The sequence below is a fragment of the Poecilia reticulata genome, chromosome 22 (assembly GCF_904066995.2).
Source record: "Poecilia reticulata chromosome 22, P_reticulata-male-v2, whole genome shotgun sequence".
Lineage (NCBI taxonomy): Eukaryota > Metazoa > Chordata > Actinopteri > Cyprinodontiformes > Poeciliidae > Poecilia > Poecilia reticulata.
In genome coordinates, this window is record NC_088851.1 from 19,945,904 (window position 1) to 19,965,993 (window position 20,090).

General features: G+C 38.5%; 1 protein-coding gene across 4 annotated transcripts; it reads left to right on the forward strand.

Annotated features, from left to right (window-relative positions):
• Nucleotides 1-704: 704 nt before the first annotated feature.
• aspg (asparaginase homolog (S. cerevisiae)) lies at nucleotides 705-19,302 on the forward strand. Of its 4 annotated transcripts, none has more exons than XM_081603232.1 (18): nucleotides 705-1,156; nucleotides 3,601-3,727; nucleotides 3,935-3,961; nucleotides 5,917-6,028; nucleotides 6,697-6,822; nucleotides 6,905-6,988; nucleotides 8,112-8,238; nucleotides 8,323-8,435; nucleotides 10,314-10,499; nucleotides 10,984-11,097; nucleotides 11,198-11,317; nucleotides 12,222-12,317; nucleotides 13,351-13,514; nucleotides 16,375-16,461; nucleotides 16,902-17,001; nucleotides 17,084-17,149; nucleotides 17,247-17,309; nucleotides 18,293-19,302. In XM_081603232.1, exons 1-18 carry the CDS (start codon nucleotides 925-927, stop codon nucleotides 18,335-18,337), a joined length of 1,989 nt encoding a protein of 662 aa, XP_081459358.1. In that variant the 5' UTR covers nucleotides 705-924; the 3' UTR covers nucleotides 18,338-19,302. The 4 variants fall into 4 exon arrangements, with proteins under 4 accessions (XP_081459358.1, XP_008398402.1, XP_008398404.1 ...); XM_008400180.3 differs by lacking the exon at nucleotides 3,935-3,961 and adding an exon at nucleotides 4,264-4,299; XM_008400182.2 differs by lacking the exons at nucleotides 3,935-3,961; nucleotides 17,247-17,309 and adding an exon at nucleotides 4,264-4,299 and having other exon boundaries at nucleotides 706-1,156.
• The last annotated feature ends 788 nt before the right edge of the window (nucleotides 19,303-20,090 follow it).

Consider the following 20,090-nt stretch of genomic DNA (forward strand, 5'->3'; position numbering starts at 1 on the left):
TTTCTCGTCCAACATCATGACGTTCAAATCAATTATATGTGAGATTTAACACGTACGAAGTAAGTATAAGGGTGTATAATGTCTGATGCAGATGTATGGAGTTAGATTTGTTTCACAATTATTCAATCAAAAAAAAATTACACTCAACCAAAAAAAAGAGATTCAATCAAAAAAAAAAATACACTCAACCAAAAAAAAGAGATTCAATCAAAAAAAAAAAACTTTAAAAATGTTTAAAAATATTTTTATGATTAAATAGTTTTTATGACTTTTTTTTTTGTTTGAGAAGATTTTTTTTTTTGATTGAATCTCTTTTTTTTGGTTGAGTGTAATTTTTTTTTGATTGAATAATTGTGAAACAAATCTAACTCCATACAGATGTTTAACACTCAACACTACAGGCAACAACAGAACAGATAGCCATGAGAAGACCTCTGCATGTAGCCAGTGAAATATGACAGAAATTATTCTTAAGAGTTAAAATTAATTAGATTAACTATAAACCTTGAGAACAGATATATACATTTGAATTTATTTATATTTATTTATATTTTTTATTTAATCTAAGAGCTATATTTTAATCATTCTACTGGCGGTGATTGGCTGTTCTGCTTAGCAAGAGAAGTTTGAACTTTTAGGTCTTAGGTTTAGGAAGCAAACCCATGTCGCCCATTATACGTATATCAGGACACCGCCACTGGCGTATAAGCCAAGCCCACATTGATGACGTCAGAATGGATTCCCAGCCTAGTCTATCACAGCACTGTGAATTATAGTAGCGAAACTAAACATCATTAAAATAATCGGTTTGCATTAACAACAACAGCGATGGAATCCGGGGCTCACGAGGCAGCGCTCTGACGTTTACGACCTCAGCTTGAACGGGCGGATTTAAAGGGGCAGCGCCGGCACTTTTAAGGCATAATGGCGGAATGCAGCACTAACACGCTCGGACGGGCTCTGTCCCATCCGACTCTTATAGAAACAAACGATGTTTCTCCGCCTAGCGTTCAGCTTCACCCAAGCCGATGGAGAAAGCTGTCCAGCTGCAGCTCATTGGAAAACCTGGAAAAGGTGACTTCACCTTGCGGGAGCGAGTCGCGGGTCCTGGTGATAAACACCGGGGGGACCATCGGGATGACGCTACATGACACAGGTATTTGTGATGGACTGGGCTCCCAGTTACTTTTAACTTTACTTTCAAGTTTCGCAGTGTCTGTCTGAAGCCCACACCTGTAGCAAACAGCTCAACATATACATAGAGTGGTCTGTCACATGTTGCTGGTAACATGATACAAGGATTACTCTGTGCTCCATAACAACTGACACGTGGAACCTAAAATAGACACACGAGAGGGAACACTTAAAATAAAAATTCATCGAAGTAAAAATTGACGTTTTTTAAATATATTTTCTACCTCAGGCGAAAAGAACACGTATTTATTTGTAATAAAGTTGTATTCATTTGGAGCAGTTATATATTAGGGCTGGATTTTACGGTGAATTAAAGTTTGAAGACCTCAGAGAATACCACCTTTTTTTCCCCCCAGGATACAGTTGGAACAACATCACCCTTCATAAATCAATAACCTCATGCTGACATGTGGTATTGTGCAACATGTATAGATGTAGAATAACATTCAAAGGTCCCTGTAAGATCAAGCATCAGTAGTTTTTTTCCCCTGTTATTTATTATTGTCTTGATCTGCATAGACTCCGTCACTGTTAGTGTAAATATTAACCTAAGAAAGCTGGATAATTTAGGTTAGGCTCTAACTAGAGGATAGAGGAACAGAAAACGACTAAATTATAAAAGTAGGCTTCAAAACAAAATATAAGAAGTTCTTGGGGGCCAGCATAATTTAAGGATTTAAACAAGATGGAGAGATTGCAGCTAGTAATGTAGACTTGATTTGCATGGTTTTATGTTTGACTTGAAAATAATGGTAATAATTATTTGCATGACTTGCATTTTTAATGTAAATTTGAAGTACTGTTTGAAATGATCTCACAGTACTTCAAATGGGTTTTACACATCTTATATAGTTAGGAGTGAAATTTACATCTTTCTTTGTCCCACAATACTTAAAGAATTAATTTATGACAATTTCTATGACTTAATCTCATAATTAAGGTTTATTTAAATTTGTTCTTTCAGTTTGAACAAATACTTTAAAATTGAATTGTTTAAAAACTCTAGTGACCATTTTCAAAACTGTTCCATACAAAAAGTGTGATAGTTGCGTTCTCATCACACTTCTCTAACTTACCTCCATTTTGTGCTTTACGCAAATGGTGAAGTTTCAGATTACTATTTGCTCTAAATTACTTATTTTGAACATGTAAAGACATGTGAGTGACTCATTTTAACACTGGAATCACATCAAAAATGTTTTTGACCACCAGACTCTTATTTTTAACAGTAATTATAGGTAAAGATAGGGGGGAAAAGGTCTAAAGGTTGCTAGTTGTATCACTGACCACACAGCTGGATTTTTCTTCAGGTTTTGCATCACAGGCCTCAACCGGGCAATCCATCTGAGTGCTCTTGTTCTCCTTTTGCTTGAAGGGCAAGGTTACTGGCATCTCTGGGCTATGGGCAATGATTCTTCCATCCACCGTATGAGCTGTGATGACCCTGGTGCCATTTTCATAGTTTATCCACAATTTCTTTCTTTCTGGGTAATGTATCCCGTCAGGGTGTTTTGTTGTGGATAGGGTAGAGGTACTCGAAAGAGCCGAAGACCATCCATCCATCCATTTTCTTGCACCCTTGTCCCTTAGTGGGGTCGGGAGGGTTGCTGGTGCCTATCTCCAGCCAACGTTTCGGGCGAAAGGCGTGGTCACCTTGGATAGGTCGCCAGTCTGTCGCAGGGCAACACAGAGACAAACAGGACAAACAACCATGCACACACACACCTAAGGGCAATGTAGACAGACCAATTAACCTAACAGTCATGTGGGAGGAAACAGAGAGACCGGGGCCAGGAATCGAACCCAGAACCTTCTTGCTGCAAGGCAACAGCTCTACCAAGCCCCCAGCCAAAGACAAAAAAACTTTATATCTGCACTTTAGGCGGAAACAGAAGTTTAGTGCCACCTTTGGCAGAGAATCCAATCCTCCTTTCAAGATGATGGCATCAGCCCACGGATCCTTAAAGATGTTACGGAAACAGTCTTTGCACCACTTTGATGGGCACCAAAGAGATCATTGTACTTAAAAGTAAAGTGGCTCTGCACAGTACTTTTAAGATGGAGCCACAATTTTCTGCTTATTTGGTCAGCATTTTATACAGCTGACACAAAATAATGTTAAAATTTAATCTATTTAATTTAATTCAACGTATTATGAAAGAAAAATTCCTTTATGTTATGGAAACACGGTCAATCATCTTCATACTGGGTGGTGTAAATAGCTAAAAAAAAGTAATGTTAGGATTAAAAAAAAAGAAAATTGTGTTCTTGTAATTTCTTACGTTTACCTCTAGGGTTCAGTATAAGACTGTTATTGTTGTGTTATTGAGAAGATGGCAAATCCCTCTTTAAAAAAGCAATACAAAGAATAAGTTACAACATTTATTTCTTTTTTTTCTTTTACAGGTTATGCCCCTAAAGCCAATGCCCTTGTGGAGAATCTGCGCAAGCTGCCCATCCTACACGATGAACTTTATGCCCATCAGACCTGCCTGTATGAGTACTACAAACTGGAAAACACGCTGGTCCTGCCGTAAGTTCACCAAGAGTCAACATGTAGCCATAACTCGCGCTCTTGTAGATAAACCTTTGAAAGCCACTCTGTGTACCATAGCTGAATTTACAATAGAAACCATAAAACTGTATTTTATAGATTATTGTTAGTTGTATAAAAGTATTTGAATTTGGAAAAAAAGCTGAGTAATGGCCACATTTTCTAAATTGTTTTAATCTGGGCCAGGGAAAAACCCAGTGAGCATCTTGTAAGGTTGGTGCTATTGTTTTTCACTAGAACAATTATCATCTACTGTATGCTTAATTTTCTTGTGAAATTTTAATTCCATTAATTCGCTTTGTATGACACAGTTTAAAGATGATCTAATATTGTTGGATTTTTAACTAACACTTTGTTTATCCCTAAATGCAGCAATTTTATATAATTTGCTCTCTTAACCCCCTTATTTCATCTAGTTTTGACCCAAACTTAGAAAAACATTTTTTGTAGTAAACTGTTCCTCTAACGCTCAGATTCCTTTTAGTGGCTCTAACCTGCATTTGTCACCTCAACAGAAAGCCAACGCCCCAGTCCGATCTCCAGTTCCCTCGGTGCCGTAAAACTGAAAGCATGACACATGCTTGACAGTATTTTTATTTCTCTGCCGTCCTTAAGACCAAATGTTATGGTGTGCTGACCAGAGAATGGTGTAAAATAAATGTTGGCTTGAGTATTTCTTAATGCCCTCCATTGAGCTAATGTGTGCTTGGTTTCCTGTAATTCAGCTGCTTTAATGTGTGAACGATAATTGCCTGGGCTGAGATAATCTAATGTTCCTTGGAGCATCAGTTTGTAAAAGCCAAACAACAATCTGCTGATCAGCATGTTTGATATAGTTTGTCTTATTGTCCTGCCCACATGCAGCACATTAATGAGAATGGTCTGAGCTCCAAGCTGGTTAACAACTTTTTACAGTTTTTACGTCCTGTCAGTGGAAGTTTATGAAGGTGCATCTCATTGAGTTGGAATTTAATTAAAAAAAACAAAAAAAAACGAACTTTCTTCAATAATTAGACCCAGAAAGTAATTTTATTTACACACAGTGAAATATTCCAAGTCTTATTTTTGGTACATTTCATGATGATTATTTTTGATGTCTTACAAAATTTAAATATTACCATAGATTGATTAAAAAATTGGCCTAGCCAATGTGTTGGGTGTCAGAAATATCCATATTCAACCCCCAAACCCATTCATAAAAAGACACACACACAATCCACACATGTATTATTCTTTAACTCTCAGGCCTCCTAGCACGGGTATGCTAATGCGTAGCTTTGATGCTCCTCAGGCCAGAAAGATGAATAATTTGGGATTTGAATAGTGTTTTCTTCTGCTACTTCAGCTCTCAGATTATCAACAACATATGTCACAGGGTTGTGTGTGGATGAGAGGCTAATTGGAAGAGTGTTAGTGGAGACCCCTGGTTGCATGGGCTGGGGCCCGCCTGCTCTTCCCCCTGCTGTTCCTTTCAGCTCCCATCTCCATGGGATAAAGCTGCCCATGATAATGTGGGGGTGGGAGACAGGGAGTCACACCCTGGTTCTTAAAAAAAAAAAAAAAGAGATTAACGGGGAAGTCTTTCAGTCACTGATGAGGCCGTCACGCTGCTTTACATGTGAGTGTTGCAGGTGGGGCTCTTTAGGTTGAGACTCTTCAGCCTCATGAATGAAAAAACATATTTTTCACCTTTAATCATATATGACATACCAAGAATGTAACATTATTTGTGTCCCTTTAAACTTGCTGAAGTTAAATCAGCAGTCTAAACAAAACCTAGGCCTGAGCGTTCGAGCCTTGCGTTCACCATACCCTCATGACAACACACCTTGATTTTCCACCTGCAGGATTCCTTGTCTGTGTTCGAAACAGGTTTTGGCAGCTTTCTGTGGAGATGGAAAGGCCCAGCTAAAAAAAACACCGTCTCTTCACCAACTCTTTTGTTTATTAGTAGCCATTTCTACTTCTTTAAACTTACTTTCTTTTGTTAATCAGAACTTAAATACAAAAAAGATCAGCATGAACATTAATTTATAATGTCATATTTAAATGTTTGCCTTAACGCCGTGTTCGTGTTTTGTGTGGTGAATGTGTCTGCACTAACTCCACTAACATCGGAGCTTGTTGACTTCCTGAATATTACATTTGTAAACTGTTTTCCTTCTAAGGCCGAGTAAATTAAATAAGAGGATAATCTACACGATCCTGGAGTACAGTCCTCTGCTCGACTCCTCCAACATGACCACAGAAGACTGGGGGCGCATCGGAAAAGACATCGAGGTACATTTAGAGGTTTATCTCGTCAAATTAGATTATCAGCAAAAAGTTGAAAATGGAAACCCGTATTGTATAAGGTACATGTGAAGTGGTATATTTTAAGTGTTTATTTTTGTTAATTTATAGTTTAAGCTGCACTACAGCTAATAAAAAACCCAAATTCATTTTCTCAGCAAATCAGAATATTACATAAGATCAATGAAAATTTATTTTTAACAGAAAATCTGTCATTTTACTGCATAGTGTATGAACTCAATACATGACAGGGGCGCATTTTCCCTTATTTGCTATAACAATTTGCCACTTTGGTTTACAACATTCTTAACTATGTGGTTATCCCTTTGGGTTCTTAACCACACTTATTCTTTCTTTAAACTTTTCATTAATATGATTGGATTGCTCTTTTAGCAACAACCTTCTGTGACTTACCTTCCTTGTGGAGGGTGTCAATAATTTTACTGTGAGTAGTGAATTTATATAATAAATGAATTTCATTTTTTCGAACCAATACACTGAAATAAATTAACATTTTGATAATAATTAAGACGTATTATCTTTATTTTGGGGCAGTTTTTTTCTAGCTCATGAAAGTTAAAAGGATGTAAAAACAAACATTGAATTTTAAGTTCTGCTCTCATTGTGAGCTCTGTCTTAATTTTTTTGACCCCCAGAAAAACTATGAAAACTTTGATGGGTTTGTGATTCTTCACGGCACGGACACTATGGCCTACACAGCCTCTGCTTTGTCCTTCATGTGTGAGCATTTGGGAAAACCGATCGTTCTCACCGGCTCGCAGGTAAAACTTGTCTTCAAGAGTTTAACCAGCCAGTTTCTGAAACGTGGCTGCTAAATTTGACGCGTTTACTTTCTGTATTTAGGTGCCGATCTATGAGTTGAGGAACGATGGCAGAGACAACCTGCTGGGAGCGCTGCTGATCGCCGGCCAGTTTGTCATTCCTGAGGTTTGAAAAGCCAATGTAGTTTTAAATTATTTGATAACTTGGCTTTATTTCTGAATCGGATATGAGGAGTCGCAGTGACTCAATGGTTTAGTATTTTCCGTTTCTGAATTAACGTCTAAATTAATTTAATGTGTAGTGTGATTTTGCAGAGAGAATACATCATGTACCTCAGAGAGGGGTGTGAAAGGAATGCTTTCTAATGACCGGGAGTGTTTCGCAACAGTTAACAGAACAGGAAAAGCACCTGACTCAGTTCATCATACGCTCTGCAGAAGTTTAACAGGAGTGATGCCTTGTCAGGGCCGAGTGTTTCAAACTGAGCAGCTTTTTGTTCATTTAATCTAAACACTTTAAAACACTTAGTGTAAAGAATATACCATCGAATCTGCTTAGAAATTATCCAACATATGTGAACCTGAATTTTACATCAGGTGAAAATGTTTTAGTTTTTGAGTAGCTTTATGTGGTAGAAATCTACATGATCAACCATATTTGTTCCCATTTTACAAATGATGCTCATTTGTATTCACCCACAGTACCATGCTGCCAGCCTGCCACCACCATGTTTCGCCAATGGCATTCACAAGGTTTTGTGAAGTTAGTTTTTGCCACTGTTCGTTTTGGATGTAGACCGAAAAAGTTCAGTTTTGATCTCATGGAACCAGATGAATTTTCTCTGCAATCAGGATTTCTTCTGGCATTTTTCACTAAAGACCACATTTGTGTACAACTCATCGATTCCCTGCTCACAGATTGTTCCACCTGATTTGGGGATCTCTGTAGCTCCTCAAGAGTTGCCTTGACCTCTTGGCTTCTTTCCTGATTATTACTCTTCTTGCCTGCCTGTCAGTTTAAGTTGGCAGCTTAAACTATGATGTACTATGTTGTCTTGGTCTGCCACATTAAATCCCAATAAAATGTGCAGAAGTTTGTGGTTGTACCAAAATGAAAAGAGAAACGGCAAGGTTCTGTGTTTCTGGTAATTATTTCCTCCAATGATTTACTTTTTGACATTTGTCTAAAAATGCAAATAAGTCATCAAAGAAAAAGCAAGACAGAAAATTTAGAAATTGATTTGATCTGCACCAGATTTTGGTCAATAACTAGATCTCTTCTTTTCCAGGTTTGCTTGTATTTCTACAACAAGCTCTACAGAGGAAATCGTGTTACTAAGGTGGACGCCAGCAGTTTCAATGCGTTCAATTCTCCCAATTTGCCTCCTTTGGCAACCGCTGAAGTGGATTTTAAAAGTTAGTCATAGATAAAATACTTCTGCACACTGAAGATGTGTAATTTTTGCTGCGGCTGAAGCAATCTAATAATTTTTGTTCTAGTTAACTGGGACACGGTGTGGAGGGCAAACACCACGGCAAAGTTTCAAGTCAGAACGGAGCTGAACAGGAACGTGGGTCTGCTCAGGTTGTTCCCAGGAATCACGGCATCAACAGTAAGAAAATGAGATTTGTGTCTTACTGGCGGGACCGTGGTGGCGATTCTCACTGCTATGTAAGAATCTCTTAAAGATTCTTATGAATTTGCCTCTCAAGATAAAATTTATTCAAGCTCTGTAAAAATCTTTGCATAGTGATTTACCTGGACTTGCATGTAAAATTACAACATGTAAAATACAACCTCTCTAGGGTTTAGATCGGGCTTGAAAAATTCCAACTTGACTCGACCGCATTGACATAAAGTAAACACTTCATATTATTTTATTTAAGATTTTACTGCTTTCGTTTTTAGCAGTAAAAGCTAAACATGGGAGAAGCAATGCAACTTCTCCCATGTTTAGCTTTGGTTTAACATCTTCCAGTTCCAGTTGTAGCTTGTGACCGCAGGGTGAATCAAATGCAAAACATCTGGGATGTGCGATTGACGGGAGCGAACCAGGGAGAGGCTCCATGTGCATTACAGTTCAGTGCACTGCACTTGTTGTAGTCTAATGAACTTCTGCATTTTTTTTTTACTTTCTTTCCTTAGCAGAGTAAGCGGCCTCCTCCTCTCTTTAGACTAAAATAAGTAGATGAATACAATTTTATGTCCTTTTTACCCCTTTCTTACCAGGTTCAGTTTGGACTTTTGTCATAAGTCTAAACTCCAACAATAACATTAACACAGAGTTACAAGGGTTTGGCAAATAAAGCAGTGCCTGCTCAAAATTAAGTTTGATTAAAATTGAATTGACTCGCACATAAAACGCAAATGTCTTTCGAATAAAAAGAGTCATTGTCAAGAGAAACAAAGACTGACTTATTTGCTCACGGTGACAAAAAATATGTTTGTTGGAGTCAAGAGCCTCTTTCACAAACACCGCAAGGTGCCTTTTTGCAGGCTCCATCTGTTTTTGTAAAAGGGCCGATCTGGCAAAGGGGGTAGAAGTCAGCACACCACAGTTACGCCTGTGACTTGCCAAGCGAGGTAGTCACAGCCCGGAATCAACCCACTTATGTCCTTCAGGTCAACAGTGTTGGTGTGAATGATTTATCCCTTACCTGGTATTGCAGAATAATGATTCATTTCTAAAGGTAAAGCCCTGTTTTTGTCAAACTGCAATAAAATACAGTTGCTTTTATGTAATTACCTTTCCGCTGTTACTTTATCTGCTCTTGTAAACTGCAGTGCGAGTTCTGGCCAGAAAAAAGATGAGAGAAAGTTATGGCCCATGTCCAATCACCCTGTAAGGAGGGAGGAATGCCGCTGATGCCGTCCCATTTAGCTGAGCTTCCCCCTGCAGAACTTGTGGGGACGGTTCTCCTTTACTGTCTCAATCTGCTCCCTCTTCCCAGCTCAGCTATCAAGGCTTTCTTACCACGTTTAAAGGCCTTTATGAGGCACCGTTTTGATTAGGCTCCAGGCTCCTGCATATTCACCATCCCTGCTTGCATGGACGCATGATTTGAGGTCTGTGTCAGACCTTTCTTGTCAAACTACTAATTATACTCAAAATACTGACTGAACCCCGAACTTTAAATGTCACCTTCCCCTCACGCTGATATTTGCCAAGTGACTTTATTCTCACTAATGGCTTCAGATTAATTGCTCTCCTTTCTGCCGTTGAAGTCATCTGCTGTTCTAGTCGTATGCCACGGTTAATGATGTGCTATAGGGCCTCTGAGTGCCTGCCAGCCAACCGGTGATTGAGATACTGGTTTTAGAGAAGGCACCAGATGGGCTTTTAGTAGAGGGAATGGTCCCGTGCATAAGAGTAAAAAGCACTGCAGGAAAAATAACACGGAATACTAATTTCTCAATTTGATGCTATGCAGTTGATGCGGTCGTAAACGCAGGCTGTTTTCAACCCGAGCCGGCTCACATCTGTCCCCAGGTCAGGGCTTTCCTGCAGCCGCCCATGCAGGGCGTCGTCCTGGAGACCTACGGCAGTGGGAACGCGCCCGATAACCGCCCCGATCTTCTGGAGGAGCTGAGTAAGGCCACCGACAACGGTGTCATCATAGTCAACTGCACCCAGTGTCTGAGGGGGACGGTCTCAGCCTCCTACGCCACTGGAAGGGTACCAGAGTTTGTTTTATGATAATTAAAACAATATGCACTTGCAATATAATTGTTTAATATTGCTGTGACTTGCTCATGCTTTTATTTTTATTTTTTTCTAAGCGCGGTAAGCATATTGGTCTTAAAAATTTCTTACAATCGTCTCCTGCTGTGGAAGTCCCAACTTCATATATGCAACTGCCAGATATATTACTTTGAATTTATTATGTATTAAAAATATTTCATATTTCCTGTGCTACAGTCTTCCATTAAAAACAAATATTCATGTCTCGTTAAACAGACACATATATAATTGATGAACTACTCAAACATTTAAGGAATTTAAATTTTATTTTATGCATGTCATTCCACGTCTGTTTAAGAGATTACATACATAAACAAAAGTTAACTTTTCATCCAAGTATTTTTTATTTATTTTGCAATTTTGCAAGTGGTTATTATACAATCTGCTTTGCAAATGAGTGGTTTGTCTGACTTTTCAGGTGTTGATGGATGCCGGTTTGTTAGCCGGAGGTGACATGACCCCTGAGGCCGCCTTGTCAAAACTGTCCTACGTTCTGGCTAAGAAAGAGCTCACTCTGGATGCTCAGAAAAAGGTTATTTGCTCTAAAAACGTCACTCTTTTTTGGTGTCGATGTGAACTTTTCAAAGAAGGAAAGTCATGACAGTAAAAAACTGTTTTGTCCTCTCGTCCAGATGATGGCTCAAAACCTGCGAGGTGAGATGAGCGCCGACCTCGAAGGAGCCAAACTGTGTTTGAGCGACAGCAGGTTCATCCAGGTCATTGCCAAGTCTCTGAGCGTTAGCTGCAAGGAGGTAGGCAGACAGACGCCCACGCACGTGTTTCAACCCCTGCAACAGCTAAACAGGATTCTCAGCAAACCAGTTGATAACAGGACGATCAAGTCCTAAGTTCTTACACTTGTCTTTGTGTTAGTTTTTTCATTTAAATTCTCAGGAAAGCTCAGCGGGGCTTGTGTCCTTCCAGTTTTTCGTACAAGTCTTAATGTCACATCAAAGCATCGACATATTGGATAGAATTGTTATCAAACTGTAAAAACGTCTGTGCAGCTCTTGATATATTTCAGTAAAGTCTTAAACTTTTTTCATGTTTCATCCTGTTAAAACCACGATGTATTTGATTGGGATGCAATATGGTAACTGAATACAAAGTAATGCATAGTTGTGAAGTGAAAGACAAAACGTTAAAGGTTCTCTTTTCAATTGGACGGCAACCTTAAGCATAAAAAATGAAAACTATGTACCATTTTCCTTCCACTTTGCTGTTATAGACTAATTTGTGCCGGTCTGTTTAAGAAAATCCCAATAAAATACATTTTGATTTGTAGTAATGATGAACATTTTTCACAGTATTTTGTAGTATTTGATGCAAAAAAAAATAAAGGTGAGGATAGAAATTATTAAACAATCCAATGCAGTCTTTTGGGGCCAGTAAGTTGGATGACTTTGACTGCATGTTATTGCCCCACATGACCCATAAACAAACAAAAAAGCATTTGCAAAAATGTATTTGTAATTTTTTAAAAGGGGCTACTTCATGATACTAGAGATGTAAAGTCACTTTTTTATTGATAAAAGTTAACAAACATTGGCATAGTGTTTAAAATAATCACAATTTACAAACTTTGGAAAGAGGATTTTTATCAAGTTCCCCAAAAGACATAATTTTTAATCTCTTACATTTCCTGACATCCAAAAGGAACTGGAGGCCATCCGTGATGCCCTGACTCCTTCACTGGCATGTGCTGCTGCTAAGATTGGGGACACAGAAGCTTTAGTAGCTCTTAAGGAAATGGTAAGCAGCCATTCCCTCTCATTGTGTCATATAAACAAAAGCTGTTTGATGCACTCTCACTCATTTTAGCTATAGCCTTGTACATCAGCAGAGGCAGGTTCTGACCTTTCTTATCTTCTCATGTTTGGGTAGCAGGGTCAGTGTCCACAGTTAAAACTCACACTGATAATTTGCCAAAAAAAATGTCAAGGTTAGGCTTTTGAAAAAAATGGACGTCCAAGTTCACACAAAGCCAAATAGAATTTGGAAACGTAGACGTAGGTGTTTTTGTAGCTTTGGTACCAGCAACACCTTCCTGTGAATTTGGCTAAACATGCTGTTGATATAGTTTGTAATCTGTAGAACAATTTATACCTTTTTGTTAGAAATTACTTAACCACATAAAAAAAAGAAGAACACAAGCTTTTATGCCTCTTGTGACATCACATGAGGTTTAGGACAACTACAAAAATATCGGGAACTATACAGGATGGCAGGTGTTTGCTGACTCTTTTTTAACACAAGTTTAAATGTGGTGGGTAATTCTGAAAGCTAAGAGAGTGTGCACACTTATGCAACCACATCATACTTGTTTTTTTGTAATTTTCCCCTGTGAAAATTTTCAGCTTGTTTTTCAGCTGAGTTTTACAGGTTTGCTAAGGAAAGTCAAAACTCTTGCAACTCAAATAGACACTGACTGCATCAAGATCTCTGTCGAAATCTGTCAAAAGAAAACAGATTTCAAATCAATAATAAATACACTGCTTAATAGCATTTTTAAAGCCACTATTTGAATTTTTGACATATTATATTTCTGAAAATACAGCTAAGGACTGCTAAACTGATGTTTTCTGTTATATTGTTTAAAGCTCTGCAAGTAAACCTGATCATTTATTTTGAACATTGGCCATTTTGCTCATAATAAACTCCAGCCTGTGTGACTGTTGGGTATTTATTTAATTTGGACGTTTATGACAGAGACATCAACACACCCCGCACCTGTTTTTACTGTGTTGGACAGCCAACCTGCAGGGCTGATTTTCCTGTGTTTCAGGGAAGCGACTTACGTCTGGGCGACTTTGACGGACGCACGCCTCTGCACATCGCTGCTTGTGAGGGTCACCTCCGACTTGTGCAATACCTGCTCAACCAGGGAGCCTCTGTCCATGCGAAAGATCGCTATGGAGACACACCCCTATGCAACGCTGTGCGCTTCAGGTAAAGCCGCATCGAGCGCTGATGTGTTTGTTTTTAATCTGCTCATTAAAGTTATGAAGTTGCAGATGTATAAACCCCCCCTCTTGGCCATTAGCAACAATTGTCATTCCTCACAGACCTCAAAGTGTTTTCCTGAAAACATGTTGTTAATAGCTGCTATAGCGGAGATTTCATTAAACGAGCTGCTGCGAGGCAGGGAATTTGGTTCTGCCTAAATGAGGAGAAGGGAAAAGCGTCTGTATTAGTCGGGAGGGGGTGAAAAAATTCAGAGGAGAGACTCATAATGGAGTTTAGAGGCCAACAATAATTACAAACTAATTAGGCTAATTGTCATCTGACAGTTTAGAGAGTGTTTATGTTTTACAAGTGCTTTCTTTTCCCTCCGAAGTCTTTCTGTACGTCTGCTGGTGAAAATCATGCTTCACGTTTCCATGTTGGAGCGATGATTAAGCCTGAGGAGGGAGACGGTGTGTGTCACAACGCTACCAGGTTGCTCTTGTCTTACTTTAACGGTTGGCACTGCAAGCGTGGACTTGTTTCCTTTGTGATACTGGAGTGATGCATCGGCCCACAGGGACCTGTCGTTACTGAACAGGTCCTACAGAACGTTGCACGGCTTCTGTCAGCGGATTCCTGCCTTAATGGTTTCAGTGAAACGACTGCAAGCAGCCCGACAGAACTGAGGTTTGGAGGTGCTGTCTGTATCGCTGATGTATTTGCCACTGAACTTTCACACCACACTGCAGCCTGACGTCCATATAAGGGAAAGCTAGGAGTTGTACAGACTGAAAGCTTGAAGAACAACTGTGGGGAGTGCCTTAATAACCAGTCTTACCAGCTTGCTCCCAGTTTCACAGATGAAAGATACTAGTTTGTTTCTTCTCTTAGACTCCTTTTTTCCTTCCAGGAGTTTCTGTGGTTCTTATGTCACACAATCTATAGAATTAACAAATTGCTTTTTAGTTATTTTGCACTGTTGTCCTTAATAATGTTTTTTATGGACATTGGTACACAAAGGTACACAGTTGTGGATATTAGCCCTAACTTGCTGTGTCTTGTCACAGTGACTGTCCCTGCAGGTGACTCTTGTGTGGGTGGCTCAATGTGGGGATAAGGAACCTGTCTTAACACGTCAGACAACGACTACAACCACACTAACTCTTACAGCGGCACAATAACATCAGTTAAATGCTGCAGAGCAATCTTTGCTTGAAGGAAGTCCAAGTCTAAATATTGCTTAACTGAAATGATTGAACGTTACACGAGCACAAAAGTGTTTGATTGCCTCTGAGTGGGCGGTTAATTTATAGGTTCTTGTGAACAAATAAAAATAATTGGACTAAAAATTAATTCTGTGATATTTGAACTGACCACAAAAAGGGCGTTGTGGTTTTTGAGGCTTTATTTGAACCCTTAATGATTTTATATTTTGTATTTTACCAAATGTTGCCTAAATAAAATGTGATTATGAGAATTAATTATATATATATATATATATAAAAAGTGTAACATGTTTCCAAATTCAGTTATAAAAACTACTGTTGTAACTTGTATTACTCAGGTTTCTTCAAAAAGTTGTTTTACACGCTGGTAGCTGTGGGCAGCAAGGATCCACTTCAGCAGTCAGTATTACAGTGAATTTGAAGAAGCCTCTGACTGAGGACACTCTGGTTGTATGAAGCTAAAATACTAGCTAAGTCAATCCAATGCCTAGGAAAAAATAGACAAGCAGAAACTTTAAATGAAAGCATTTTGTGACACGCTGAAGGACTCACACAACATATTACAAACCTGTTTCAGGGTTGGACATGAAAGAAATCTAAGGGAAACCTTTTTGTCCAAAACTATTAAAGAAAGAGGCAAAAGCCTGTGACGAGTAAAATTCCACCAAAAAAAACTGAAATTTTGAGATTCATTTCACATGTTTACAAGAAAACGTGGATAGCCTTTGCTGTCGTAAATTTGTGAGGAAGAAAATTTCAATTTTCCACGACTAAAGGCATAATGTTACGATATTAAGACTCCCGTACTCTCTGACATTGTGAAGTCAGAAACTCAAGATGTTTTCTGAGATTATAGGGTCAGACATTTGCAACAAAAAGTGACAGAAGTCTACTAACACTGAGGTAGAAAAATGTAGGGGATGCTCATCTGGATATTTTCCAAAGTGTAAGTGGGACATACTTTTACTGAATCAGAGTGACACGTACCTTGTGCAGACTCGCCATAAAAATCTCAAACACGATCCGGAATAAACGCCTGAGGAAGAAACTGCAACATGCTGAGATGTTGGAGAATATACTAGATTCAATACATTTCTGCGCTAAATCATTAAATATACACATCTTTTTTTTCTTGGAAATATGTGAAATAAATCTTAATTCAGTTTTTTTTTCACTCTGTGTCCAATTTCTTTTTTCTTTTATCTAGAATGGTTAATATACTCAGTCCTAGATATGTTTAAAAAGTCTCACATTGAATGAAACAACAAATGAGCTAAGCAGAAGTTAAAGTTTTCAAAAACTTTAACTTCTGCTTTAACAAAGCATGAAGATGCAATGATGTCTTTGTTGCCACTAAAGCACAAAAGCATAGATCTTGCCTTCAATTTTTTTTACATACACTTAATTGTTTTAAACGCTGTTGATAAATTCATATTACAAGTTGGTTAATGTCCGAAAAATCTATTTATAGGACCTTATAACTTATATTCCAGTGAGGTGATACCATTTTTTAATGAGCTAATATTAAAATTATACAATGGCTTTATGAAATCTCCTTATTGTGCAGCATCACATTAAACTGTAAATTATAGGTAAAGTGTGAATTAATTGAGATTCTGTGTTTTCGTCTTATTTAGGCACAAGGACGTGGTGAGGTTGCTGAGGAAGACCGGAGCCCACTTCTCCAGAGAGCAGCTGGAGGAAGCAGGAAGTGAGCTGTGCAGGTCAGACCGACCAGAAAGACGTTTCGGGACTTTACCCACACCGCTCGGTTTTCTGAACCATCCACGCTGACCCGTCCTGCATAGCTGACACAGGTCCAACCAGTTGCCCAAGTGTTTCACATGCACCAAGAATGCGACCTTGTTGCATAGTTGTGGACCCAATCTGCATCTCCAAAACGCGCACTGCGCAGACCGGGCTGTTATTTATCTACACGTGACACTCAACTGGTTTTGTCGGGACCTATTCAGCGTTGTACGAGCGCACATTTCGTTTTCCATCAGTTAAGACGAAACAAAAGCATCTGCTAATCTGTTGATTTGTTCCTCTGATGTGTTGGCTCAGCTTCAGGGAACTCTCTTTCTTCACCCTCAGTTTTTTTTTTTTTCATTTTTGATTTTGCTTTAATAAAAGCGTTACATTGTGTTTGTGTGTGTGTCAGCCTCGCGGCCAGTGGCGATAAAGAGGGCCTTGATATCTGGAGAATCGCCGGGGCAGATCTCACCAGACCAGGCTACGACGGGAAGACGGCCATTGAAGTGGTGGGTTTGAGAGAGACTTGGTCTGCTGTGATAACACTCGTCAGTTCAGAAAGTCTAATAAATCTCTCTTCTTCTGTCTCAGGCTCAAGCTGCAGGCAATAAGGACGTAGTGGAGGTTTTAAACTCATGCATGAACAGCAAAACCATGGTAAACAGTTTTCCCATCCTCCTTTAGACATGAGCCTAAATTAAATCAAACCAACTTTTTTATTCTGCCTATTAATTGCTTGTCTTGTTCATTTCAGCCCATATTTGATGAACTAAATGAATATGATGAATATAATAATGATGATGATGATGATGAGGAGGTAAATGACATGTGGTGAACTTCCCAGTTTGTTGCTCCTTTCCCACAGCGAGCATGGCTGCCTGAGTTCCCCTTCATTCAGGGTTCATAAAACGCTCGTCCAGATCGCCATAGCGATCACTATGATCTGACTCAAATTTCAAGAGAAGGAAGGAAGGACAGAGGGGAGGGAAGGGAAGCGTTATTGTTCCAGAAACCCCTAGAACTTTTCATGTTTGCCCCTGTTATAGTTTTATTGTGAATTAGCATGTAGCGTCAACACAAAGCAGCACATGGTTGTAATGTGCAAAGAAAGAGATTTTTTTTCTACATCTAAAATCTGAAAAGTGTGGCATGCATTTGCATTTAGTAAATCTGAGTAGTTAGAAAACCACTTTTTCAGTCTTTTGGTGCAACTGATGTTGAAACATGCACTTTGGCCATTTAGAAACTAAAATTTCTACTTGATTGAATCTGTAAAGATCAGTTTTTGAGTCCTACCAGATGCTGAGCTGACCTGCTTTACTGTCCCTTCTGAAGAAATTTATTGCAATAGCATGAAGTCTTTTTTTTCCCCCTTCCACTTTCCCATAAAGGCCAGATTTTTGTAAATTATTAGTCATTTTAGAACAAAGTTAAGAACTTTTTATGAAGGACCGAAGAGCCACTTGAGTCTCTGCAGGTTGCAGACCAATAACCAAGCAAACAAGCTTTTTATCGGGAATTGGTGTCTTAAAAGTGAAGACTTGTAGCCTTTTCTCAAATTTTATCAGAATAAATAAACACGCGTTTCTTTTAACCAAAACAATGCATTCAAATTAAGCTTAACTCCACAGCGCAATTTCTAATCATGTTTGAGCGTTTGTTGTGGCAAACCCTTGTAGAATCCTGCTCACACTAATCTCACACGTGTGTCAGCGTGTTTGTGGAAATCCTGAATCACTTGTCATCCCTTCTAGTACTTGGTATTAATCCTTCCTTTTTTCTAATCCTTTACTTTGTCAGAACGGTGCAGCGATCGAGTTCACTGCCAAGCCAGCGTTGTTGTGAGCCGACTCTACCTCCGTTCCTGTAAAGTTGTCCTCTACATCCTGTCCACCTTTGTGTTTGTTGTTTGACCTCTTTTAAATATGAGCACATATCACTTCATTCATCCAAACGTATTTATATCACCTCTGCTTAGAATTCATGCCTTGAAACGGAAGTACCACATGCATGTAAGTGTTTGTTGCATGTCGTGTTAGAATGCTGAATGTTCAAATCTGTTATTTTTCTGCACAAAATAACCCCTAAATTAGGGAACTGAAGTGAGTCTCATGTTATAAAAGTGTAAGCTGTGACACTGTGAAATAATGTTACCTGCTTGTGAAGCTAAGTATTTTTAATGTTTCCAATGGCAAGAAACATCACTGATTTTTATTTTTGTAGTTCTTTTATTAGGGAAATTGTAGAAAATACAATGTGAGATCATGAAAGCAATATTTTACTGAATGAATGTTGTCCACGTCAGCCAAAGAGCCACGCGGCTCCCGAATGCAGCTTATCCCCCCCCCCTCCCCCGCTTCCTGCTGCTCTACAGGTGTAATAGAAAAAACACAAGCTGCAGTTACTCCTCAGACTCATCCAGCCTGTTTCTAGGCTAATTGTTGAACTGGAAGCGTCGCATATCTCGCACCCTGAACCGGAAAGGGGAAGTCCAGACTATTGTGTGAAGCAGATTAAGAGGAAAACCAGTTCTCGTGTTACTTTGTGACTTTGTTTAATGTTCTCAGCAATAAAATTAATGTATCTTTGGCTTTTTTGATGTACAACAAGGAAATCGTGTCATCCAGTACTGCTCTAGTTTTTTAGATTTTCTTTTTTCATGCACTTCTGTTTTTTCACTCATTTTAATGTTCTGGAATATTCTCTCTTACCACGTTGTATTACATATCACTTGTTACGAGTTTTGTCTGATAGTAATTTGTTACCTTGTGGGAAGAACAGCAGGAATAAAGCCTTTTGATGTAAAGAAATGCCTCGTGTGCTTCCTGATGTCTTTCACACACTCGGATGAAACGAAATGTGTTGATCCCGTTCAAATATTCCTTTGTCTTGACATGGTGGCCACAAGTTTTTTTTTTCTCTGTTTTTTGTAATGTTGCTTCTAAAATATTGCAGATATAAAAATATATTCCCTATTTGCTAGAGCAAAACATGCAGTACTTCAAAACTGCACTGACCTTTTATTTTAATTAAAGCTTAATCGAGATACATTAATTAATGAAAGCCTGTTAGCCTTGTGTTTTTGACAGAGGTCTTTGAAAATGTAGCTAATCATATTGGAAAAGATCTTCAAAGATATAACATTAAAAACTTCTTTATTGGTAATCTTAAATCTCTTAAATAATGATAAATGTATGATGAACTGCTTTTAACAGTTGATCATAACAAACCAATGGATAGATTGAAAATGTGTGAGTTGCTTTGCATTGATCTAAAAGGGCTTGGATCATATTTGCAAGAATGTGCCATTTGGGATTTATAAATGGTGATCCTCAAAACTGTGTTCTTGATTCACTATTACTCAAAGTGGATTCTGTGTACTCCCTCTATTTCAGATTACGGAGTATTCCAACATCTTTTACCGCACAAATAAATAAAAAAATAGATTTACTGTGTTGGAATTATTTATTTCTTTTATTCTGAAAATATCAGTGCCACTATGTAACTTTTTCTATTGAGTTGTTTTATGTCAGGTCTAGATTTTTTTCTTTTTTGTTTTGTAGATGTGCTATATAATTTTAGAGCTGTCTTCTGATCA

Coding starts and splice junctions, on each gene's coding strand:
- aspg (XM_008400180.3), top strand. CDS start 925: ATGGCGGAATGCAGCACTAACACGCTCGGACGGGCTCTGTCCCATCCG. Junction 8,239..8,322: donor CGCTGAAGTGGATTTTAAAA/GTTAGTCATAGA, acceptor TTTTTGTTCTAG/TTAACTGGGACACGGTGTGG. Junction 10,500..10,983: donor CCTCCTACGCCACTGGAAGG/GTACCAGAGTTT, acceptor CTGACTTTTCAG/GTGTTGATGGATGCCGGTTT.